The sequence below is a fragment of the Myotis yumanensis genome, unplaced genomic scaffold, assembly GCF_028538775.1.
Source record: "Myotis yumanensis isolate MYYU_CA2020_CCGP unplaced genomic scaffold, mMyoYum1.0.hap1 SCAF_15, whole genome shotgun sequence".
Taxonomy (NCBI): domain Eukaryota; kingdom Metazoa; phylum Chordata; class Mammalia; order Chiroptera; family Vespertilionidae; genus Myotis; species Myotis yumanensis.
Window position 1 is genome coordinate 20,018,006 of NW_027223766.1, and position 25,698 is coordinate 20,043,703.

General features: G+C 40.2%; 1 protein-coding gene across 2 annotated transcripts; it reads left to right on the plus strand.

Annotated features, from left to right (window-relative positions):
* The first annotated feature begins 841 nt into the window (after positions 1-841).
* On the plus strand, positions 842-25,321 carry ARMC1 (armadillo repeat containing 1). 2 transcript variants are annotated; one of them, XM_070391954.1, is made up of 8 exons: positions 842-1,026; positions 2,257-2,348; positions 5,793-6,013; positions 7,691-7,782; positions 15,808-15,997; positions 20,546-20,662; positions 20,747-20,821; positions 23,191-25,321. In XM_070391954.1, the coding sequence occupies exons 3-8, from the start codon at positions 5,831-5,833 to the stop codon at positions 23,380-23,382; spliced, it is 849 nt and encodes a 282-aa protein (XP_070248055.1). In that variant the 5' UTR covers positions 842-1,026; positions 2,257-2,348; positions 5,793-5,830; the 3' UTR covers positions 23,383-25,321. The 2 variants fall into 2 exon arrangements, with proteins under 2 accessions (XP_070248055.1, XP_070248056.1); XM_070391955.1 differs by lacking the exon at positions 2,257-2,348.
* The last annotated feature ends 377 nt before the right edge of the window (positions 25,322-25,698 follow it).

A 25,698-nucleotide genomic window follows, 5' to 3' on the forward strand; every position in this document is an offset into this window, starting at 1 on the left:
GTAATCAAGAATCAGGGAAGGTAAGTAAATTTGAGCAAAAGTAAACGTTTGGCTTTTATTTATTTATTTATTTATTTTTTTTTTTTTAAATATTTTATTGATTTTTTACAGAGAGGAAGGGAGAGAGACAGAGAGCTAGAAACATTGATGAGAGAGAAACATCAATCAGCTGCCTCCTACACATCCCCCACTGGGGATGTGCCCGCAACCCAGGTACATGCCCTTGACCGGAATCGAACCCGGGACCCCTCAGTCCACAGGCCAACGCTCTATCCACTGAGCCAAACCGGTTTCGGCAAACGTTTGGCTTTTAAAGTCACTTACGGACGAATCAAAGTACTCGAACTTCAAGCTGCTAGGAAGACTCTACGTTAGCAAGGAATGAACGAAATAGAAAGCCTCAGATGGTGCCAATGTTCTTGGAAAAATTCAAGTAAATGTTAAAGATTATTAAGACTCACAGAAGCGAATGAAACTGCTTTATTAGAACTACAAGAGTTTCTAGAGAAACACACACACACACACACACACACGGTCCATTTGAATTTCTGAACGCAGGAGCGGGGGGATCCCCACGCCGCTGGGACGCAGGGACTCGGCGCTGGAAAAGGGCGAAGATTTCTCAGCAGGAATCCCGTTCAGCGGACGGAGCGGCGTTCAGGCCAACCCAGGTTCTTGGGTTCTCATTGGCCCCTTTCGTTCAACACTCAGTGCATTTCCCCAGGTCACCAATGAACGCTTCCGTGCAAGAACGCCTTCGCGGATTGGGTGTCTTCTCTTCGCGTTGCAATGGCACCAGCCAATCAGAGGGCAGCACCGCCGGCGGGTTCAGGGTCATGGGGGAGAGTCCGTAGAACCTTTTTCCGCTGGCGCCCTCGCTGTTTGGCTTCGGGAGTCAGTCCGCCGTCTCCGAGGCCGCGGCTGCGGACGCGGGGGCCCGCTCCACGCCTCCGGGGCCCTCTGCCTCCTCCGTTGGTGCGGCCCCGATGGTGCAGCAGGCCCCGGACTCCTGAAGCCCCGGGAGCGGTACGTAGGGGGCGGGAGACCGAGCGGCGGGGCCGGGAAGGCCGCGGAGAGCGGACCCTGCTCCGAGTCGGCGGATCGGCCTGGGCAGGGCGCTCGCTCCGCCCGCCTTCTTATCAGGACCCCGCCGGGCCCTTGAAAGCGCCCTGCTCCCATGTGCGCTGTGCAAATGTCAGGTGTATCCGCTTCCTCTCCGTCCCCCGCACGCCCGATTTGTAGGAACCCTAGTATTACTAATGGGTGTCATCTCGCTTCGTCTCTCCGGGTGCTTCTTCGGTAACTTTCTATTAGTTTTTCTGCACCTTGATGTCTACACTAAGAGCACAATCACATGGTTGGGTTTGACTTCATTCAAGAGGGACCAGTCTTCACATCCTTGTATTTTGAAAACCCTTCTGGGGATGCATTGGTGCTGTTAGCAACTCCTTTCGAGGTGTCGTGCTGATGTGTTAGGGCGGTGCCGGACATGCCCCCCCAAATCTGGGGGAATAGAAGTAAGTCCCCACAGGATCCAGGATGGTTCTTGTTTGGTAGCTGCCGGTACTCTATCATCTAAAGTTTTCGTTTGGTTTGATCTGGACAGCTACTCAGGAGTATGATGTGAGGAAACTGAGGCTCGAAGTGGGTGAACCAACTTTTCAAAGAGTTGCTGTGAGTTGCCAGTCAGGGGAAAGCCAGGTGTGATCTCAGTGCTTATGGTTGTCTTTTAAAAACTCGCCTCGCCCTAGCTGGTTTGGCTCAGTGGATGGAGTGTCGGCCTGCGGACTGAAAGGTCCTGGGTTCGATTCTGGCCAAGTCCACATGCCCGGGTTGTGGGATCGATCCCCCGTGGGGGGCGTGCAGGAGGCAGCCTATCAAGGATTCTCTCTCATCATTGATGTTTCTCTCTCTCCCCCTCTCCCTTCCTCGCTGAAATCAATAAAGAAATATATTTTAAAAATAAATAAATAAAACTCTCCTCACTGACCAGGTGTGTGGGCCTGCTGTTGCTCTTAGTATTTTCGAGCTTAATAATTCTTTGAGTTGAATCATAAATCTTGGCTGAAAGAAAAATCTTTCATACGTCTACCCTTATAGGTGTCTCACATCTATCACCTCACTCCTAGTTTCTTGTAAGTGTGGTTGCCCTGACCACCATAGCCCTCCCCTGGACGTTTGTTGGAAATGCAGAATTTCAGGCCTCACCCCACCTACTAAATCGGAATCTGCTTTTTAACAAGATCTATCTCTTAGGTGACCAGAGTGCTTGTTAATGTTTGAGGAGTATCCACTGTCTTGTACTGATTTGTCCAAATTGAACAAAAGAAAAGAAAAGAAAAGAAAAGGTATGCAGTATGTACATATGTGTTGTAATAAGACGAATTATAAAGACAGAAAGTTTTTTTGTTTGTTTTTACATTTTTCTCATTTGCTGGTGAGGATATGATTTTAAAAAATTAACTATGTCTGTTTTGGCAATTTTAGCTTTGCATCCAAAAATCTTAAAATATACATGAATATTTAAATAGTAATTCAAAACTAACTTGTAAGACATCAGGTGCCGGTCTTAAAAGTAAAAATGCAGGCCCAGCTGGTGTGGCGCAGTGGTTGAGACTGGACCTATGAACCAGGAGGTTACTGTTGGATTCCTGGTCAGGGTACATGCCCGGGTTTGGGGCTCCATCCCAGTAGGGGCCTTGCAGGAGGCAGACCATCAATGATTCTTTCATCATTGATGTTTCTATCTCTCTCTCCCTCTCCTTTTCTCTCTGAAATATAAAAATATATCTTAAAAAAACTCATCTAATTTAGGGGAGCAAATCACAGCTTCTGCCTGCCTTTCTTTGCCTTCGTTTAAGTGCCATAGGAAATGCAGTACTTGACCACAGCTTCGGCCTCTGCTCCTTATGTTTGGGTATTTGATGCTTTTCCTATGTAGATCCTTATTTGAGCCCTCTCCCCATCACTGAGCTTTGAGGATTGGAAGTTTTAACTGTTTTGACTTTGGTTCCTCTCAAAGGAACAAGAAGGCTGTATGCTTTTCAGAATCCTTCCCACTGAGTAGTTAGTTCTCTAAGGACTTCCTTGGTGAGAATAGAGCTCTTCAGTTTCAAGGCCAATGTTTTATGTAAAAAGCCATCACCCTGAGTATTTGGTTCTTAACTGTGACTTGGCCCTTGGGCCTTTGAGCCACTACCGTGGGGTCTTGACTTACGAGTGTCCCGACTAACGAGTTTTTTTTAGATACGAGCCGTCTCTCGGCCAATTTTTTGCTTTGAGTTGCGAGCTAAAATTCGGGTTACGAGCCAGCTTCAGATACCCCACCGCTAGTTGGCGCAGCGAACATCACAATGAACGCCACAACATCAGCCCAGCATCACGCATCTCACTCGTTCACTTTTGATTTGATATACGAGTAATTTGAGTTACGAGCTTCGTCACGGAACGAATTAAGCTTGTAAGTCAAGGCCCCACTGTAATTGGTTCTGCTGATTCCATGTGGATTAGGATCTGTGTTGGTGACAGCACATAAAGCTCATGGGTAAGCTGGTTTATAAGCAGGGATATTCAGGCTGTTGATAATAGAAGCATCTAAGATACACCATGCCCCCAAGCCCCATCTTATGCCTGTGTATTCCTTCTACTTCTTTTCTTTAAATCTTTTTTTTTTACTTGCTCCAGTAACTGTAATATTTTCATTTTCAGAAATTGCCTCCCAAATACTATCTTGATAAAGCCCTGTTTTCTCTGAATCCTTTACTTTTCATTTGCTTGTAGACTTAAAAACTATACATTTTATGTATTTTATCCAGAATATGATTTTTTTGGTACATGGTATGAGTTAAAGATCCTCAGCAGTGGTTTTAAAAATTGCTTAGAAGTTATTCCAATTTATTGAATAATTTTTCATTGATTTTTGACTCCTTGTAACTTTTAACTATCACTTATTGAGCATTTACTATGTGCTAGGCACCACTCTAACATGTACTTTAATTTGGACATTGCACCATTTGGTAGCTGCTACAACTAACCCCATTTTACAGATTAAGAAACAGATAAAGAGTGTAAGTGATTTGCCTAAAATCATGGTTACCAAGTAATGGGCCCTGAGTCTGACTCCCTTTATTGAGTATATAAACAGCTTTTCTGGGAGTAATATTTTTATCTCTCTCTACCTCCACCCCAGTCCTGCTGCTTTACTCTTAATGAGTTTGTAAATTTAAATATATGGTAGAGCCAGTTCTACTTTCTTACCGCCCCCCCTCCAATAACTTAAAAATTTTTGTTATTGATTTTCAGAGAGAGAGGAAGAGAGAGGGAGAGAGAGAGAAGCAGAAACATCTATGTGAGAGTGATACGTAAATTGGCTGCATCCTGCACGCCCCCTACTGGGAGTGAATCCTGAAACCCAAGCATGTGCCCTGACAAGGAATTGAACTGGCAACCCCTCGGGTGCATGCAGCTTAACATCCAACCAACCGAGCCACACTGGCAACAAAATAAGTTTATATTTTTATTTTATTGATTTCAGAGAGGAAAGGAGAGATAGAAACATCAATGATGAGAGAGAATCATTGATTAGCTGCCTCCTGCACGTCCCCTATTGGGGATCGAGCCCATAACCTGTGACCTGGTTCGTAGTCAGCCATGAACCACTGAGCCACACCTGCCGGGCCAAAATAACTAATAGCTTTTCTATAGTTATAATTTTGTCTCCAACATCTTTCCCCAGTTGGCAATGTTATTGAAATTAACATTAAACTTAGTAATTTGTGGAAAGTATTTGTACCTTTATATTCTAGGTAAGGAGTATACTAGTACATTGTGTAACTTGATTTGAAGTTATATTTTTAACTTTCTGTTTATATGAAGATTATTTTGTATAATCTTGGCTTTTGTATGTTTACCATGTTACATTTAAAAAAAAATACCATGTTCACTTTTATGGAATTGTATAGGAATGTAAAAGAATTGTATGGGAAGTGGAAAGACTGCTGACCAGTTTAGGAGCTAGTAAATAAGATTTTAGCCAAGTTCTATACCATATTAACTTTTGCCACCTGGGGGGAATTTAACTTCTCTATGACTGTTGACTTATCTGTCAAATGAATCAACCAAATTCTGTTTCATTCTTCTGAACGTGGCACACTCAGCTCAGAGATGGACAGGTGTGCTTAGATTTAGATCAGATTCACTGTGACCTCCCAAACTCCACTCGCCTCAGGCCCAGGGTGAGGTACTCTTCTTGGTTTCTTTGTTCACAGCCTTCTTTGACTCCTTCCTTTTTCCTGATGGATTTTATCTTTTGTATTCTCCGTTTGCTGGGTTTTGTTCATAGATGAATACGAAAAAAGCTGTCAGCTAGCCATTTTCCCCGAGATGGGACTTAGGCTCCAGAAATGTTCTAGAGAAAAAAGCACTGGTAATGTTACAGTTTGAGAAGTGTAGTGAAGGTTACAATCCTTTGTGTGTTACAATCTTGAACTGTAAAGATTTTGCTCATTGTGGTACTTTAGTGTTAAAATATGTGTTACTAAAAGGAATTTATTGTAATATTGAAGATGACATATATTCTTTGAACATTGTATACACATAAATAAGTTGTTTTTTTGTTTGTTTTTTTTAGTCAGCTGCCTATGTTCATTTTACCTAAACTGTGGAGTTGCCAATTCTTTTTCGTGATTTAGACTCATCTGTTTCTTTCTAAAGGTGTTGTAATCCTGATTGTTTAACAAATGCCATAATGTCCTTCAGCAGCCCAGAACTAATTTTGCAAACTATTTCTACAGAATTTAAGAAGATTTTGTTCATGTGTATGGCATAGAAGATGAATTCTTCCTCCTCCACCATGAATGAAGAACCCGATGCTCTATCAGTAGTTAACCAGCTGCGGGATCTGGCGGCAGATCCATTAAATAGAAGAGCCATTGTCCAGGATCAAGGATGTCTGCCTGGCCTTATTTTATTTATGGACCATCCCAACCCCCCTGTTGTCCACTCAGCTTTGCTCGTAAGTTGCCTTTAGTAGTTTCAGTCTCAGTGTTGTAATTTTACAATTAAGGAGAATTTGAAAAAGCGCTTTCTGACACCAATCAATTCTGTGTGTTCAACAATCCAATTCAATTCTGACACTAACTAGCTGGAGCTATTAAACTCCAAGTCCCACAAGACTGCCCTCTCTTCAAAAGCCAGTTGCAAGTATCAGGTCACCCATATTTCTAACTGAGCAGCTATAAATTGGGGGTTACACTGATGCCCTCCTCAGGTTTGATAATTTACTAGAATGGCTCACAGAACTCAGGAAGCCACTTTATTTACGTTTCCTAGTTTATTATAAAGGAAGCATGTGAACAGGTACATAGGGCAAGGTCTGGAAGGGTCCTGAGCACAGGAACTTCTATTCCTGTGGAGTTGGAGTGCACCTCCCTCCTGGCGGGGGACGTAGTCACAACTGAGAAATTCTGAATCTCCTTGTCCAAGTGTTTTTGTAGAGCTCAATCTCGCCACCCAGAAAGTTCCAAGGGTTTTAAGAGCCTTGTGCCAGGAACCAGACAGAGATCAAATATTTATTATACTGCACCACCCCAACCTCCCCAACTCTGATCTCTGATCCCCTAACTCAGCAGGAACAGTGAGCTCCATCTGGGCTCCTCCTCCCTGTGCTATAGTCTGGAAACTGCTTCCAACACAATAAGATGGGGGCAATTGTAGGGCCCACTTTGTCATTTTTCTTCTCAGGGATTACAATGCTTTGCTGCCTCTTGTCCTGGTTATTGTTTTTTTATGGAAGGATGGCAGTACCCATGGCTGTTAATCCTTTATGGACTGAAATGAAAGTCAAGTTGCAGAAAGGATAGGAGATTGTAGACAGAGAGAGGTTGAATTTGTGGTTACATAGATGGCATCGTTTTTGGTAAAGATCAGGCCCTTTGAAAATGGTGTAGAGGACCAGTAGAAAATGTGAACGTCACCGGACTGAGATGGCAGAGTTTTGGATGGGTGGGTCACAGAGGTATTCTCCTGAGAATCATGTACCAAAGTCTGGTGAATGATGAGAGATTATGGGGTCTGTAGAACAGCTAATGAGATCTCTAGAGAATTGGCATATGAAGGATATACTTACAAAATGTACTTTAAATTTTAAGAAAAAAGCACCCTAGAAAAAATGAACTTAGAAAGTAGAAAATTGTGAGGTGAGCTCATCTTTTGCTTTTCAGTACAAAAAGACATATTGAAGGTGAATTGTAAAACTAGAAGCAGTTGATTCCATGAAGGTGGTTGTATGTTTTGTCCCCCTCAGCAGTTTATTTTGATTCTTAAGTGAAAAGCATCTAGGGAAATGATGGCTATAGGGACTACTCCCTGAAGTTAATAAATGGAATATAGTTTCTTGTATCCTTGACAAGATGAAGTGATGAAAATAAAACCGGGAACAATCTAATTTTGACCTTGCAGATAAGCTAGGAGCCTTCATTTCAAAGAGCAGAATCAGCTACTTTAGCTCAAAGGATCATTTTACCCCAAGGGGACTGCTCTGATGATCACATTTAAAGAAGGGTTTCTAAACATGTCAAAACCAATTGATTGTAAAAACAAAAAGCTGTTTTCCTCTTGCAGTAAGTTAGTAGTGGGTTTAATTTTGAATAGTCTGGACACGTGAATTAATGTATTACTGTTTCTCCTGTAGGCTCTTCGATACTTGGCAGAATGCCGTGCTAACCGAGAAAAGATGAAGGGAGAACTGGGTATGATGTTAAGCTTGCAAAACGTTATACAGAAGTAAGTACAATAGTGTCTCCCAATGCAGTAGAAACGTGGATCTTCTTGTTAAATGTGTACTCATTGTTAATATATCATTTTACTGAAATTTTAATTCTAATATGGTTATATGTACAAAAAAGTTCTGATGGCCAATATTCTTATATATGTACATATATATATATTTTTTAATTTTTTATTGATTTCAGAGGAAGGGAGAGGGGGAGAGAGATAGAAACATCAATGATGAGAGAGAATCATTGATCAGCTGCCTCCTGCACACCCTGCATTGGGGATTGATCCCACAACCCAGGCATGTGCCCTTGACTGGAATTGAACCCGGGACCCTTCAGTCCATAGGCCAACACTCTAGCTACTGAGCCAGCCCGACTAGGGCTTAAATATTTGTTTTTAATACTAGTCCTTATGTAAACATTCAAATTTTATTTTAAAATGTTGATAAACATGTTTACGGATATTTTTTAAAAAGAAAATCTTGCCTTGTGTGAAGTTTTGTAAAGTAAATTGAATTGCTAGCAGAGCAATACAGGTGACTAGTCACATTTGAAAATATGCAGTGTTACAGTACAGCACAAAATTCTTTTGTTACTTCATCCCAGTCTTAACTGAAAAGAACCTTAATCAGTATTATGACAAAAAGGGCTTTCGGTGATATTTTCCTGAGTATCATTGAGAAGGCTTTCAGGGACTAGTGCTATTTAATTAGCATTTTAGCTAATGGGTGGTTTGTAATTGTATGGTTCATCTTGTTATTTACAACATTTTGAAGTAGGTTTGATAACAGTTTTGTGGGTGAGGAAAATACTGAGGCTGTTACTTTATCTCTGGTCCTTCAGCTGTGTTGCCTCTGGGGATGTCTGGTTTGCTCCTTTCTTAGGCCTTGCTGATATCTTTGTAGAGGCTAGAAATTGAAGATTCAGTGTTTTGATATTTCCACTGTGTCTGGAAGGAAAAGGTAAGCTTTCTGAGGCTTTATCTTAGTTCATTTTTTATCTTATATAGGAGATGACTGCCTTTAAAACTAATAATCACTTAATTTAATTTGACTTTTTAAAACTTATATTGTGGTTTCTTTGGTTTGAGTGGTCACAACAGTTCTTTTGTAATTGTCAAATACTACAAGTTAAATTATATCAGTGCAGAATCATCTAAACTCACCTGTAAGACAGTGATTTTTGATTAGTGTTCTTGGCTCCTGGGTAAATTTTATTAATCTCATTTTTTTTAAATACATTTTTTTTGTAGAGAGGAAGGGAGAGAGAGAGATAGAAACATCAGTGATGAGAGAGAATCATTGATAGGTTGCCTCCTGCAAGCCCCCGACTGGGGATCAAGCCTGCAACCCTGGCACGTGCCCCTGACCAGAATCAAACCTGGGGCCCTCCAGTCCGCAGGCCAATGCTCTATCCACTGAGCCACACCAGTCTGGGCTATTAATCTCATTTTTTAGACATTATTTAAATATTTTGTTTTCATGGGGTCAGCTACCTGACAGACTAGTTCTTTGTGCTTAGATCTTTGATAATGACAAGATAGAGACTGAAGTTTTCTTATTTTTATTCAGGTGATCAGTTAGGAATTAATAACAAAATATGGACTGCCATCAATTGTATTAACTATTGCCTGTGGTTTGAGTTCAATTCCATTAGTAAAAATTTGGAAATCTAGTTCTGACTTGAGACAATTAATTTCTTTGCCCATCAGTTTCTTTATCTGTAAGCCTGAAGTAATACCTGCAAAGTAATTGATAATCCAACAAGATAATATCTGTAGAAATGCTTTATAAATTCTAAAGTGTAAAATACAAGGTAATCTTATTTTTGTTCCTAGTATGCTTTAGTGCCTTATAGTTAACTGTTTTTTACATTGATTTTAGAGAGAGAAAGGGAGAGACAGAGAGAGAGAGAGAGAGAGCGAGCGAGAAACATTGATGTGAGAGAGAAACATCAATTGGTTGCCTTCTGCATGTGCCCCAACTGGGGATTGAACCCACAAACTGGGTATGTTCCCTGATTGGGAATTGAACCTGCCACCTTTTGGTATACGGGACTACGCTCCAACCAAATGACCCACACTGGCCAGGGCACTATAGTTAACAGTTTTTAACTGACATATTTAGTGCTATTGGATACAGTGAAAGGTTTAAGCATAATAAGGATGCTTCTGTAGGCCTATTTTATTCATATGATGAACTTGGACGATTATGGATTCCTTTACAGCGGTTCTCAACCTGTGGGTCGCTAACAATGAAAATACATCCTGCATATCAGATATTTACATTACGATTCATAATAGTAGCAAAATTACAGTTATGAAGTAACAACGAAAATAATTTTATGGTTGGGGGTCACCACAAAATGAGGAACTGTATTAAAGGGTCGCGGCATGAGGAAGGTTGAGAACCACTGCTTTAATAGGTATAGTTATTGAAGTTGAAAATATGTGGTAACATTTTTTTTTTTTTTAATATATATTATTGATTTTTTACGGAGAGGAAGGGAGAGAGATAGAGAGTTAGAAACATCGATGAGAGAGAAACATCGACCAGCTGCCTCCTGCACATCTCCCACTGGGGATGTGCCCGCAACCCAGGTACATGCCCTTGACCGGAATCGAACCTGGGACCTTTCAGTCCGCAGGCCGACGCTCTATCCACTGAGCCAAACCGGTTTCGGCATGTGGTAACATTTTTAAAATGTTAAGAAATTAGGTGAAAAATTAATGTTGATATATTAAAATATACTTCATATTTGAACTTTAAAGATTTAGCCTATAAAATAATTTCTTAGCTTGCCCAGTTGGTGTGGCTCAGTGGTTGAGCATTGACCTATGAACCAGGAGGTCACGGCTGATACATGCCCAGTATGGGGCATGCAGGAGGTAGCCAATCGATGATTCTCTCTCATCATTGATGTTTCTATCTCTCCCTCTCCCTTCCTCTCTGAAATAAAAAATATTTTTTAAAAAATAATTTCTTAGCTTGGTTGGCTATGGTATGTGTGAGTGTGTGTATATGTAAGTGAGCAGTATATCTATAAAATAGGGAAACTACTTGTATATTTGTAAGAGAAGTGGTGTGTTAGTTCAGGACATTATCTCAGCATATTATGTGGGAAGGAGATGCTGATATGGAGTAAGAAATGGAAGAGGTTTGTTGTGGGGTAAGGTCTGTAGGATAAAGGAGAATGAAGCAATTTTGGACTACAGACTAGACTACAACACAGATTCACATCTGTAAAAGGAAGGTGGAGAGGAAACTAAATGGACAAGGAGAGTCTCAGGTTGCACTACAAGTTGGACAGCCCAAACAGCGGGGAGCTCCAAAGCAAGGATTACCCTGTAGATGAGTTTTCATTAGGCAGGAATGGCCAGGCCCCCACTATTCAGTCAGTGGCTGGGACCTGCCCTGAAAGAGCCAGGCCTTGGAATGAATGAATGAGAGGTGCGTATGATGAATCTCAAAGCCACCATTGTTGGTGGCTCTATTACTAGACTTCCTGCAGCTGAAAGGCATATCTTTCTTTGTTAAGGAAGATCCAAGCATTGTATCTCCATGGCTGCCACAGTGGCCTATCTTTTAATTTAAATATAGTATTTTTTTTTAGAACAATTGTTGCTGGCTTCTTCAGTAGTAAAACAGATGTACATCTGTTGCATACTCCATCATTTTAATTTGGTCCTATAGCCCTCTCAAAAGAGAAGATGTGATGTAATGATTCTTATATACATTTTGCAACTCATTTGGCTGTTGGAGATCTCAGATTTGAAGGTTGCCTTTCAAACTTTTAAGGCATCACCTCTGTTTACCATAGTAACCATCTTAGAAGTTTGTATGTTTGAATGTTAAAAGTATGTGTTTTTGCTTGTGCTGGCTGGGCTTGTAAACATTAAGACTTTGTATTAGAATCGGGCTTTGGCATCCCATCTATATATATAAAAACCTAAGCAACTGTCCGACCGGTAGCTATGACATGCACTGACCACCAGGGGGCAGACGCTGAACGCAGGAGCTGCCAAGCTGCAGTGGCTTGGCAGCTGTGGTTCTCTGGTGATGCACCAGGAACCAGAGAGGAGGGAGCCCAATTCCAGGGTATGTCACTCGAGAACAGCCCTCTCACAATCTGGGACCCCTCGGGGGATGTCGGAGAGCTGATTTCGGCCCGATCCCCAAGGCCAGGCTGAGGGACCCCACCAGTGCAAGAATTCGTACACTGGGCCTCTAGTTTTCATATAACAAGCTGTAGCCAAGAGATCTGTGTTCTATACTTTTTTTTTCTTGATGTCTAGCCAGTCAGGATGGGATTCCTACAGGATCTCTGTCAGCATACTGAATTAGGGCAGATTTAGCTGTGATTCCATGGACTTATGCAACTAAGGAAGTAAAAGAGAGGTCTTCCCATATCCCAGAGCCACAGAACCAAGAAAATCTGTTGTGAAGGGTTGCTACTTTGAAGAGAAACTTTCCATTTAACAGTAATCAAGGGGGAAACCAAAAAAGCAGAAGTATGGAGAGGAAATGGAGGTTATTCTTCACATGGAAAGCAGAGAGTAATACTTTATAAAATAGGGAGCGTGCAGGACAAATTTTCTCATTGATGTTTCTATCTTTCTCTCCCTTCCCCTCTTTTCCTCCCCCCCCCCCCCCCTCAAGTCAATAAAAACATATTTATTGCCCTGACCGATTTGGCTCAGTGGATAGAGTGTCAGCCTGCGGATTGAAAGGTCCTGGGTTCAGTTCCAGCCAGGGGCACATGCATGGGTTGTGGGCTTGATCCCCAATGGGGGGTGTGCAGGAGGCAGCCAATCAACAATTCTCTCTCATCATTGATGTTTCTATCTCTCCCTGTCCCTTCCTCTCTGAAATCAATAAAAATATGTTTTAAAAGAAACAAAACATATTTACTTACTATTTTTTTGTTGTTGTTAATCCTCACCCAAGGACATTTTCCCATTGATTTTTTTTTTTTTTTAAGAGAGAGTAAAAGGCAGGGGTTGAGACAGAAACATTGATGTGAGAGAAACACATCCATTGGTTGTCTCCTGCAGGCGCCCTGACAGAGCTCGGGATTGAGCCTTTGACCAGAATCAAACCCGGGACCCTTCAGTCAGTGGGCTGATGCTCTATCCACTGAGCATCTGGCTAGGGCAATAAAAAACATATTTTTATTTAAAGGAGATTCGAGTGGGGGTGCCCCAAGGTGGGCACACACTGGCTTCTTTGTCTTGAGTTTTATTTACTTTCCAAGGGTGGGGATTTTAAGGGAGTCCTCAGGTGAGATCTCAGTAGAATATCCTTTTAGGGTCGTGGTCTCCACTGATTGGTCAGCACCAGGGCAGGGGTCATTAGTCATTGCAGCTGGTCCTGGTCTTGCCTGCCTAGTTTTACTGCTTTTCTGGGCCTGGAGCTGAAATACAACTGAGGCCTAGATGTTATCTCTAGGGAGGAAAGGTCAGGGAAGGGTCCTATGACCAGCAATGTGCTAGGGGAGGAAAGGCCACCCTGGGGGTGAGGTGGCACCAGTTTTGCCTGCTGCTAGGCACCCACGACTTCCCATCCTGGTGATCTGTATCTGGCTGTAAATGCTTGGCCAGTTTGTTCATCTACCTGTCTCAGTTTCCACATTCCACTTGTCAAGGAATTTTCCTAGCTTCTTACTATCCTGCCTCACAATAAAGTATATGGACGTCTTAACTGGCCTTCATGGGCAATATAAAATGTTATTAGCAGCATCTAGAATTAGAGTGACTTGCTGTATATGACCAATAAGGAAATATTATACTTGTATTCAGAATGAAAATTATTTTTGCTGTATAATAAAGATCATAGTTCACTTTTTAGTTGCGTTTTATGAATAACGTTTTGAACCTTTTCAATATAGATAAGTAATTAGAAAAAATGGCGAGGCGTCAATATACTTCATTATGGAATACTAAATTACTGAAAGAAAAATTCCAATTACTCTGTGAAGGAGCCTTTCAAGGTAGTCTTTTATTTTCTGATGTCAGATTTTAAAGACTGAACTAAATCCAGGCATTAATCAGCTCTTCATTTTCAACTGCCTAGGAAGATTAGGGCAATTAATACTTGTTTAATTATACATTCTCTCTAACATTTATGGCCAAATGTACTATATAACTGTAGACTTTTTCTACTTGAATGTTTTGTATCATAGTATTTGAACAATAATTTTGGTTTATTAAAAATAAAGATTAAGCTTTTTATTCTGTAAATGCTCTTGGATTTTTTTTCTTCAAAAGAATATTTTTAAAAGAAGGAAATAATTGTTTTTAATTGATTTGTTGGTCAGCAATATGCCAGTATCCTCGTACTCTTTACAACTTATGATTGGCAGTATTTAAAATATCTCAGAACTGCAGTGACCTTTTCAATAAACTAAAACAGCTATCAGAAAAGTGCTGAGACATCTCCTAAAAAGTAGTCTTTTTCATAGCTTTGTGCAATACAGAGCCAAAGTCATTTGAAGTAATTGACCTCTGTGGTCAACAGTGACTCAAAAAAGCACTTGTATAATAAATTGAGGGCCCTTCTAGAAAGTTGTTTGGAATTGAAGGTCTTTGTGGCTAGAACGTATACAGTCTGAATATTAGACATTGTAGTATTCCTGCCCATTCAATAAGCAAATGGATTGCAAAAATATGTATTAGGCTTTGTGGAAGGTACAGAGAGAATACACCCCTATTCTTGAAGAGATAGAAATAGAAAATTAAAATCAATAGTAAAAGTACAAGCATAGTACTTTGAATGGCGGTTGAGCTGAGCCTTTAAGGCAGAAATAAGAGTTTGAAAGCTGAGGGAAAAGCATTTATAAAAGGTCACAATGAGCTGGTTTTGGTAGAGTTCAGTTGGTAGAGATTAGATTTTAAAGACCTTGAATGTATGTTAAAGGATTTGGACTTTAGAGGTGAAATGAGGTGAAATGTGCCTACGTCCTGCATCGCCCTACTGAGGGTCAAGCCTGCAACCTGGGTATGTGCCCGGACCAGGAATGGAACCTGGGACCTCTTGGTGTATGGATTGATGCTCAACTACTGAGCCACACAGGCTGGGCACATGTGGCTATTTAAATTTAATTACAAGTAAACAAAATTCATTTCTTTAGTTGACTTGAGAGACAGACACATATCAAGCGCTCAATAGCCACATGTGAGTGGACAGAGCAGGTATAGAACATTTCTTCAGTGTAGAAAGTTTGTTGGGTAGCATGGCACAGATGTTTATGTGGGAAGCTATAGCAGGATTTAAAGTGTAAGAATGAAAACTCTTGTCTGAATTGTGGTTTTATGATACATGCTTTGTGAAAAATATGTAAAAATGCAAATTAAGAAACAAAATTAGTTTGAATTTTCTAAGAAATTTCTATTGAAATAATTCTAATATGAATGATCTTCTAATGTGTTTTCTCCTTTCTGATTTTTATGTTGTATTTTCTTGAAGGTCAGGTTACTTTCAAATTGGGAGCTGAATGTTAGTGTTAATCCAGGGACTTGTTATATTCTGATCTTTTTAGTTGGTTTCCTACTTAATTAATGATTTCAATTAAATGTGCTTTTATAGCATTGTAGTGATGATGAGTTTTGAATCTCAATGAACCATGGGTTTAAAATGAAATGCAAAGACTTTGTCATAGACTTAATCAGTGGTTGGCAAACTCATTAGTCAACAGAGCCAAATATCAACAGTACAATGATTGAAATTTCTTTTGAGAGCCAAATTTTTTAAACTTAAACCATATAGGTAGGTACATTGTTATTAACTTAATTAGGGTACTCCTAAGGCTTAGGAAGAGCCACACTCAAGGGGCCAAAGAGCCGCATGTGGCTCGCGAGCCGCAGTTTGCCGACCACGGGACTAGATGCTTTTTCTACATTACTGATTAGTTTAGGATTCACTGGTATTTTAAATTGAACAAACCAGAATGAAGAAAGCAAGACTTTGCAAACTTGAGGAATAAAATTATAGAGTCAATAGAAGTGACAGTACTAATTTATATATTTCTTTTCAAGGACTACAACTCCGGGAGAAACAAAACTGCTGGCCTCTGAAATCTATGACATTCTTCAATCTTCCAATATGGCAGATGGTGATAGTTTCAATGAAATGAATTCACGTCGAAGGAAAGCGCAATTTTTTTTGGGAACTACAAACAAACGTGCCAAAACGGTGGTTTTACATATAGATGGTCTTGATGATACGGTAAGACTTTTATAAACACGTGGTTCATAAGATGGGAAAGAGAAATCATGTTAACTAAATAGTTTCCTCAGTGTCACCTGCTAACAGTCTTGAAGAGTAAGTCCCAATGTTAGTATTTTATACTGATAAAGGGGAGCATTTTGTGCCCAAGAGGCTAGTTAATCACAGGACATCACAGTTGTAAGCATTTATACCCTAATAACTAGAACTTCAAAATACATGAAGCAAAAACTGACAGATTCAAAGAGAAATAGATACATCTACAGTTAGAGCTAGAGGTCTGAATACCACTCTCTCAGTTAATAGAACAACTCTACAGAAAATCAGTAAGTGTATGGAAGACTCAACTCTAATAACCAACTTAACCTAATTGATAGTTATAGAATACCCCACCCAACAGCAAGATAATATTTATTCTTTTCAAGTGCATGTGGAACATTTGCCAAGATCGCCTCCCTTTTTCCTTCTTATTTGTTGATTTAGGGTTTATTTATTTTTATTTTTTATTTATTTAATTTTCTTCTTTATTGATTAAGGTATTACATATGTGTCCTTATCCCCCCATTGCCCTCCCCCCCCACCCCCCGCTAGGGTTTATTTTATATATCTTTAACTATCACAGTGTAGCTTCACTTACTATTGCAGTAGTTCTTCCTTATCCACGGGTATAAGTTCCAAGAACCCCAGTGGATGTCTGAAACCACGGATAGTACCCAATTCTATATATGCTGTGTTTTTTCCTATACATACATGCCTTTTCACTTAAAGGAAGGAAGCACTTTATGGCTTATCGTTGGCATATTTTGCCAGCATCGTTGCTCTTGTGCTTTGGGCCATTATTGAGTTACTTGAACACAGGTGCTATGATACCATAACAGTTGATCTGATAACCAGGAGGACTGCTAAGGAACTAAGAGGCAGATAGTGTTTACAGCATGGAAACGCTGGACAAAGGGATGAATTATTTGTGTGTGTGGAGGAGGGATTGCATGAAATTGCATCACATTACCCAGAATGGTGTGCAATTTAAAACTTACGGATTGTTTATTTCTGGGGTTTTCCATTTAATATTTTTGGACCACAGTTGACTGCAGGTAACTGAAACCACAGAAAGCAAAATTGTGGATAAGTGGGGGCTACTCTATCACTTTATGCATCGTGTAAGACATAACACTGTACTTCCATTTCCTTTATCTCTGCCTTTGTGCTATTGTTATCATATGTTTTATTTCTGCATATGTTATAAGCCTCCAAATACATTGCTATTACATTAAATATTTTTTAAAAAATTTTCAAGCCAAACCGGTTTGGCTCAGTGGATAGAGCGTCGGCCTGCGGACTCAAGGGTCCCGGGTTCGATTCCGGTCAAGGGCATGTACCCTGGTTGCGGGCACATCCCCAGTGGGGGGAGTGCAGGAGGCAGCTGATTGATCTCTCTCATCAATGTTTCTAACTCTCTATCTCTCTCCCTTCTTCTCTGTAAAAAATCAATAAAATATATTTAAAAAAATGTTTTTCAAAATATTTTTAAATTTAGTGATTTGAGAGAGAGAAAAACATTGATTTGTTGTTCCACATACTTATGCATTCACTGGTTGATTTTTGTATGTGCCCTGACTGGAGATTGAACCTGTAACCTTAGCATGTTGGGACCATGTTCTAACCAACTAAGCTGCCTGGGCAAAATTCTTTTCAATTTTTTTTTTTTTAATATATTTTATTGATTTTCTACAGAGAGGAAGGGAGAGAGACAGAGATCTAGAAACATCGATGAGAGAGAAACATCGATCAGCTGCCTCCTGCACACCCCCCACTGGGGATGTGCCCACAACCAAGGCACATGCCCCTGACTGGAATCGAACCCGGGACCCTTGAGTTCGCAGGCCGATGCTCCATCCACTGAGCCAAACCAGTCAGGGCTCTTTTCAATTTTTTATTGTGAAATATATAGCATAAAATTTACCACTTCTACCATTTTTAAGTATAGCTTGCAGTGGTATTAAATACATTCATAATGTTGTGCCATCATCTCCACCATACATCTATGTATGTACAATTTTTTATCTTATAAAACTGGAATTCTGTATCCATTAAACAATCACTTCCTTGTCTTCCTTCCCTGCAGCCCACCACTACTCTACTTTCTGTCTCTATGATTTTTAAAAAGTTAGTCTCTTCTAAAGAGACTGACAGAACTTAGGACTCAGCAGAGCAGAGTCCACAGGCAGTGCACTCGATGAGCCCCTGCGGATCTGTGCACCGCCACGCCCACTATCCCAGATCCTTGCCTGGGGAGTATTGAAATGTAGTCGGGAGTAGGGAGTAGTGAAAAATCGGTTTAAATAGGGAGATAGCAAGAATGTGAGTTGTTTGGAAGGATGTGGGAATAAATGTGAAGGCTGATTTTATTTCATAAAAGAGAAGAATGAATTGGGTAATTTGAAGGCAGTGCTTCTCAGGGTGTGATCCAGAGACTTGGAGTTAGTTGTAGATTCCTGTCCCTTCAGAAGTACCAAATCAGCACTAGCCGTTTTGGCTCAGTGGATAGAGCGTTGGCCTGCAGACTGAAGGGTCCCAGGTTCGATTCCAGTCAAGGGTACATGCCTGGGTTGTGGGCTCAATCCCCGGGAAGAGGTGGGCAGGAGACAGCTGATCAATGATTCTCTCTCATCATTGATGTTTTATTTCTCTCTCCCTCTCTCTGAAATCAATAAATATATATCTATATCTATCTATCTATCTACCTAGATAGATATAGATATGTATATTTTTAAGATTCTTTATTGTTGAAAGTTTTACATATGTTTTCCCCCCCATTGACCTCTCCCCGCCCACTCCCACCCCCCAGCACATGCCCCTACCCCGATAAAAATATATTTAAAAAAAAAATAAGACAGTGGTGGAAATCCTACCTTAAAAAAAAAAAAAAAAGAAGTATGGAATTAGAACCTAGTCTCAGTATAGTCAGAACAGAAATGAGAAAATTTAGATGTGGAGGAAGATGGAATGAGGAGAAACTACTTTTTAATTCATTTTCTCTTTGGATCTTGTGATTGAGATAACTACTTACTTGATATCTAAGTGGATATATCTGAAGACAAATGAAAATAAAATCATACTGGAATATGTCTGTGTTTCTACGTGGAAATGATAATAGTCTACTGAGGGGTGAAGTAAAAAGAAAATCCCTTAGCTTTAGACACTGGACCATGGAGATAAGATGACACAGAGATGGAATAATTGTGGTGTAAGTGGAAGACCAGGGTAGTGTATTAGGAGTTGAAGAAGCATTGAGAGGTGATATTGTACTTTAAGAGCAAAATGAGAACCAAAAAGAGGATATTGATAATCCTAGAAAATGAAGTGGGTACCTATTGAGAATGCCATTTATGAAGGATGTAGTGATGGTTATAAATACCAAGTGCTTTAAAAAATAGTCAAACAATGAATGCTCACTAATTCTAACTTTATTATAATTTATCCCTAGAGATATTTAAGCTACAGCAGAGGTCAGCAAACCTTTTCTTTAAAGGGCCACATAGTAAATATTTAAGGTTTTTCAGGGCATATGGTCTCCAAGTACTAACTGTGTTGTAGAATGAAACTAGCTTCAGGCATTCTGTAAACACATAGGTGCAGGTGTGTTCCAGTAAAACTTTATTTTTAAAAATATATTTTTATTGATTTCAGAGAGAAAGGGAAAGGGAGAGAGAGATAGAAACATCAATGAATGATCAGCTGCCTCCTGCATGCCCCCCAGTGGGGACTGAGCCTGCAACCCAGGCATGTGCCCTTGACTAGAATCAAACTGGGGCCCCTTCAGTCCGCAGGCCAATACTCTATCCACTGAGCCAAACTGGCTAGGGCTGGAACTTTATTTACGAAAACAACTGGCAGACTAGAGTTTGCCCATCCTTGAGCAAAAGGTATGTCTACTTTTCAGCACTTTTTCTTTCTTTCTTTCTTTTTTTTTTTTTTTTATAAACAAAGTACTTTTTTTTAAATATAAATTTTATTGATTTTTTACAGAGAAGAAGGGAGAGGGATAGAGAGTTGGAAACATCGATGAGAGAGATCTATCAGCTGCCTCCTGCACACCCCCCACTGGGGATGTGCCCGCAACCAAGGTACATGCCCTTGACCGGAATCGAACCTTGGGACTCCTCAGTCCGCAGGCCAACGCTCTATCCACTGAGCCAAACCGGTTCGGCAGCACTTTTTCTTTTTGCTTTAAGATTTAAATTGACATTGGCTGATTTCTTGGTAAAGTTATCAAAACTAAATATTAGTAATGAGCTTGAAAAAAATCTAGCAGAGAATACTATTCTGTTGATCTTATAACATGTAATAAACTTGACTAAGCACCAATCTCCCCATGCCCTCACATAGGAGATGGTGGAACTGAAATAGGGACATTTGTTCCCCATGATGCTACTCCTTCCCCCCTCCACCCCCCAAATCTAATGACTAGTTTAGTGTGGTTTCAATTGATTTATTCCCTTTTATTATTTTGCCAATTTTGATAACAATTTGCTTTTACTTTTTCAGTCTCGGAGAAATCTATGTGAAGAAGCTTTGTTAAAAATTAAAGGTGTCATTAGCTTTACTTTTCAAATGGCTGTTCAAAGATGTGTGGTGCGAATCCGGTCAGATTTGAAAGCAGAGGTTAGTATTTTAAATGCTGAATATGCTCAAGATCCTAGGAAACAAATCAGTGTTCAAATTTGTCCCTTTTTTATCTTGGCCTAGGCTTTGGCATCAGCGATAGCATCAACCAAGGTTATGAAGGCTCAGCAAGTTGTGAAAAGTGAAAGTGGAGAAGAGGTAAAAGCTTCACAGACTTTTATACCTAACTCTGACTCCCGATTGTTCTCTATGGCTAGCAGATTGTTTTTAAACCAATAGTTGCCAAGGATATAGCAATGTGATTGGGCCAGATTATCTCAGTGTTTCTTGGTTAACAACTCTTTTAGAGGTATAGAAAGATCTTTTGTGGATTTCAGCCTGTTTTTATATCTTATATTTTGTGAATTTCAGACTCTTCTTTATTTCAGTGGAGATGTCTTGCTGATATTATATGGAAATAAAGGAGATGTGGTTTCCTTGCATTGGTCTTTATTTATTTATTTTATTTATTTTTAAAATATATTTTTATTGATTTCAGAGAGGGAGAGAGATAGAAACATCAATGATGAGAGAGAATCACTGATCGGCTGCCTCCTGCACGCCCCCTACTGGGATCGAGCCTGCAACCCGGGCATGTGCCCCTGACCGGAATCGAACCCGGGATCCTTCAGTTTGCAGGCCAACGCTGTCCACTGAGCAAAACTGGCTTAGGGCTGCATTGGTCTTTTTTTTTTTTTTTTTTTAATTGTCTAAAGTTTTGCATATGTCTTCTTTTTCCCCAGTAGACCGACCCCCCCCCCCCACAAGCCATTCCCACCCTGGGCAAGCTTTCCCCCCCGCCCCCCCCGCCCCAGTGTCTGTTCATTGATTATGCTAATATGCATTGGTCTTTAAATACCTTTCTAACCTTAATTAGTTTTGCCAGTCCCAAAAATAAAACTCCAGTCCCACCCTTAGGCAAATATACATAGTGAAAAGCTTTGCCTCTTGCTCTTTCCACTAACTGTGTGGTAGGGAAATGAATCTATATGGCTTCAGCTCATTTGAAGTGCCATAGAAAGGAGGTTCAGTGGCTCTCCAGAGGCCCACACAGTAGCCAGATGGCTTGCTTTTTTTGTTGTTGTTAATCCCCACCTAAGGATATTTTTCAATGATTTTTAGAGGAAGGGGGTGAGGGGGAGAGAGAGAGAGAGAAACATCAATGTGAGAGAGACACACATCAATTGTTTGCCTCCTGCACGAGCCCTGACTGGGGCGTGGATCAAAGCTGCAACCCAGTTACATGCCCTTGACCAGAAATTGAACCTGAGATCCTTTAGTCTGTGGGCCAACACTCTTAACCACTGAGCAAAACTGACGGGGGCCAGCTGCTTGCTTTTGTCTTTTTTAAAAATATATTTTTACTAGAGGCTCAGTGCACAAAAATGTATGCACTGGGCTTGGGGGGGGGGGGGGTCCCTCAGCCGGCCTCTGCCCTCTCGCAGTCTGAGGCCCCTCGGGGGATGTCCACCTGCTGGTTTAGGCCCACTCCCCCGGGGGGATTGGACCTAAGCTGGCAGTCAGACATCCCTCTGGCAGCCCGGGAGCTCTCAGGGGATGTCCACTTGCCAGCAGGGAGCAGGCCTAAGCTGCAGTCGGACATCCTTAGTGCTGCTAAGGAGACGGGAGAGGCTCTTGCCACCACCACTGTGCTGGCAGCTGTCAGCCTGGCTTGTGGCTGAGGAGAGCTCCCCCTGTGGGAGTGCACTGACCACCAGGAGGCAGGTCCTGGATTGAGCATCTGAGTGTGTGTCATAGTGACCAGTCATTCCCAGTCATTCTGCTGTTAGGGTCAATTTGCATATTACCCTTTCATTATATAGGATTGATTTCAGAGAAGAAGGGAGAGGGAGAAAGAGATAGAAACATCAATGATGAGAAAGAATTATTGTTTGGCTGCCTCCTACACACCTCCTGCTGGGGATCAAACCCCCAACCAGAGCATGTGCCCTGACCAGGAATTGAACTGTGATCTTCTGGTTCATAGGTCGATGCTCAACCACTGAGCCACATCTGCCAGCCTGCTTTTGTCTTGTTTATTTATTTTTAATTTTTTAAAAATTATAGTTGACATACAATATTCTATTAGTGTTAGATGTATAGCACAGTGATTCAACATTAATATACTTTACAAAATGATCCTCACAATAAGTCTAATAACTGTTACCATACATAGTTATTATGAAATTATTGACTCTATTCCCTATGCTATACATTATCTCCCAGTGACTTATTTTGTAACTGGAAGTTTATACTTCTTTCCCTTCCCCCTTTTCCTCCTAACCCTGTCATCTTGAAGTAGACAAAGGTTACACATTTATTCCTGTGTAGTTCTGCCTTTCTGTGCTTACACAGTGCTCAGCAAATGGGTCTACCTTCATGTAAGAGAAACATTTTCAAAAGATTGTAGCCCCTGAAAATAAATACTGTGGTGATTAGAATGAAGAGAAAGTTGACCTTTCACTTCTGATACATGTCTATCAATTATGTTGATTTTGCAATAACTCTTCACATGTTCTCTGTGTCAGATGCTGGTCCCATTCCAGGACATGGTTGTGGAAGTAGAACAGAACACAGAACTGCCCGACTACCTGCCCGAGGATGAGAGCCCCACGAAGGAGCAGGACAAAGCAGTGTCCCGGGTGGGCTCCCACCCGGAGGGTGGGGCTAGCTGGCTGAGCACAGCTGCAAACTTTCTATCCAGATCATTTTACTGGTGACTTCAATTTGGGGTGCAAGGACTGTGTGAATGAACAAGGGGCCAGTTTTCCATTGTTGTGGTGAACTGTCAAGTGCAATTTGCAATAAGTTATCATGGAAAATTTTTAGATTACATGATTGCGTATGCTGCGTTTTACATTTTATTGGACATTTTGCCCCACTAAGTGGTAAAAAGGACAGAGGCTACAAGGGGAGTTGCTTTGTTTATGAAGGTATTTTGGTTTTGTTTTCCTTTGTTTAATTGCCTCACATTTTAAAAAACATGGGTCCACAATTAAACCAACATGTTATATGTGCAGCTTTACATTTTATTTTACATGAAACACCTGATTAGGAAAACTCATTTTCTCCTCAGGTCTCAGTACCTATCTGAAGAGAAACTATTAAGCTCAAGTTGTGCATGAATTACTGTTTTTCTTCAGGAAAGATAACTTGTTTTGGTACTCTATGAGAGTTGAAATGTTTCTCATTACTCCCCTTTTGTGCCTTTTTAAAATTTTGCCAACCATGTTTATAGAAAGGTCATTACTAATGACATTTTGTGAATTAAAATGTATTCATTTGAATGTAGCAGTCCCCTAAAAATACAATTCTACAAAAACTTTGCAATCTTGTTATCATTTTAATACGATTAATACACAATCATTCGAGAAGAGGGAAACGTGTATATCAGCAAAGTGCTATTGAGATTGAAAGTGACCAAATGTAGTTGATTGCTATTCTGTTTGGTTTATATCAGCTCTTGAGAGTTAATATCCACCATAATACGTATTGGGAGCAACTGTCAATGGTCTCTGGGCCTTATTTTGTGATTACACACTATTTCCTGCTAGAAAAATAAAACAGTAAAGAACTGACAACTTGAAAAAGAAAACAAAAATTGGATGCCTATAATGCCGCAGTGCCATTTGGTAGAGTCTAACCTTAACACGTGAGATGCTTGGTAGGTGCCTATTCAGTAGGTATTTTCTTGTATTGCCTTTTGTGAATTTATTATGAACTTGCAGTCATATTGAATGAAAAAAAACCTCAAAAATTAATGCTTATAAAGAAATAAAGCCAGCATTGGTCCACTTGATTTTGTTTCTTATGTCCAGCCAGAAAAAAAAGAACTTCAGTGAAGGTAAGAAAAATAAGTATAAAATATGTATACATATATATTTTTTCTAGATAAGAGCTAATTACATATATGTAATGCTTTATTGCATTTCTGAAATATTTGGCAACTAAAATTTTCCTTTTGGAAATCTAACTAAATCCAGATAAATTTTAATGCCAATACGATTAAAAACTAATAGGGAGAAAGTGAAATTCTTCTTCATCTACATGTAGAGCTGCTATTTTATCGCATGGAGAATGTGAAGTGAAAATTGGACCCTGGAGGGGTTTCTTGCATTTTCATCGCTTCTCTTTTAGAGAAAATTAAAAGCATCCAGTGTTACTAGAGAAAAATTATTGTAAAATGATTCACCAACAAGAATCTTGAACATTGTGACCTTCTGGAGGGAGGGGTATTGAGGGTGCTGAGAAAGATAGTTTTCAGATGTCTGGGCTCTGAGTCAGGTGACACGCACAAATGAAAAGATAAGCTTTCAGGACATGCATTGCTTTAAATGCATAATACGACTTGCTGCCAGAACCAGACATGTTGAAAAAAAATCACCTCCTTTCAATAGCCATTAAAACAAAGTTTACTGTTCTGTTTTAACAAGCTTGTGTTTTATTTTGCATTGCCACACATCTGCTTATTTAAAAAACTACATCCCTTTGGTAGCAATGGTTCAATACAAGTGGTTATAGCTTGGTGTTCCTGTGTTCTAATTCTAAGTGTTCTTTTGTTTCCAGGTCTTATATAGAGCAGTTAAGGCAACTGTAACAGCATTTTTTGAAATATATTGTAAAATAATAAAAGGTAACAATTAAAATTGAATGGATATTGCCTTTTTGTGATATAAGCATTATTGATTACTCTTAAGCTTGTTTGTATCCACACTGCCTGGCACCTTCTCCTAGCTCCCTGCAGGTGCAATACCCGACTAATTCCCATGCATATTCTATTTGTCTTCTTCCCAGCACCACACCTGCCTCCCTCTGGCTTTGGATCAGTTGCCTCTTTACCTATATTCATCATAGCATTTATCACATTAGATTGAATTTATATTTTCTAGTGTCTCTCCCCTTCTTAGCTCTTTGAGAACCAAGAGAGTCTGTAACTGTGCCTGGCTAGTAGCAAGCACTCAGATATATTTTTAGGAGAATGAATGAAGAATTTGTTTTTAATTACTGAAAATAAGTAGAAGGTACTAATTAATAAA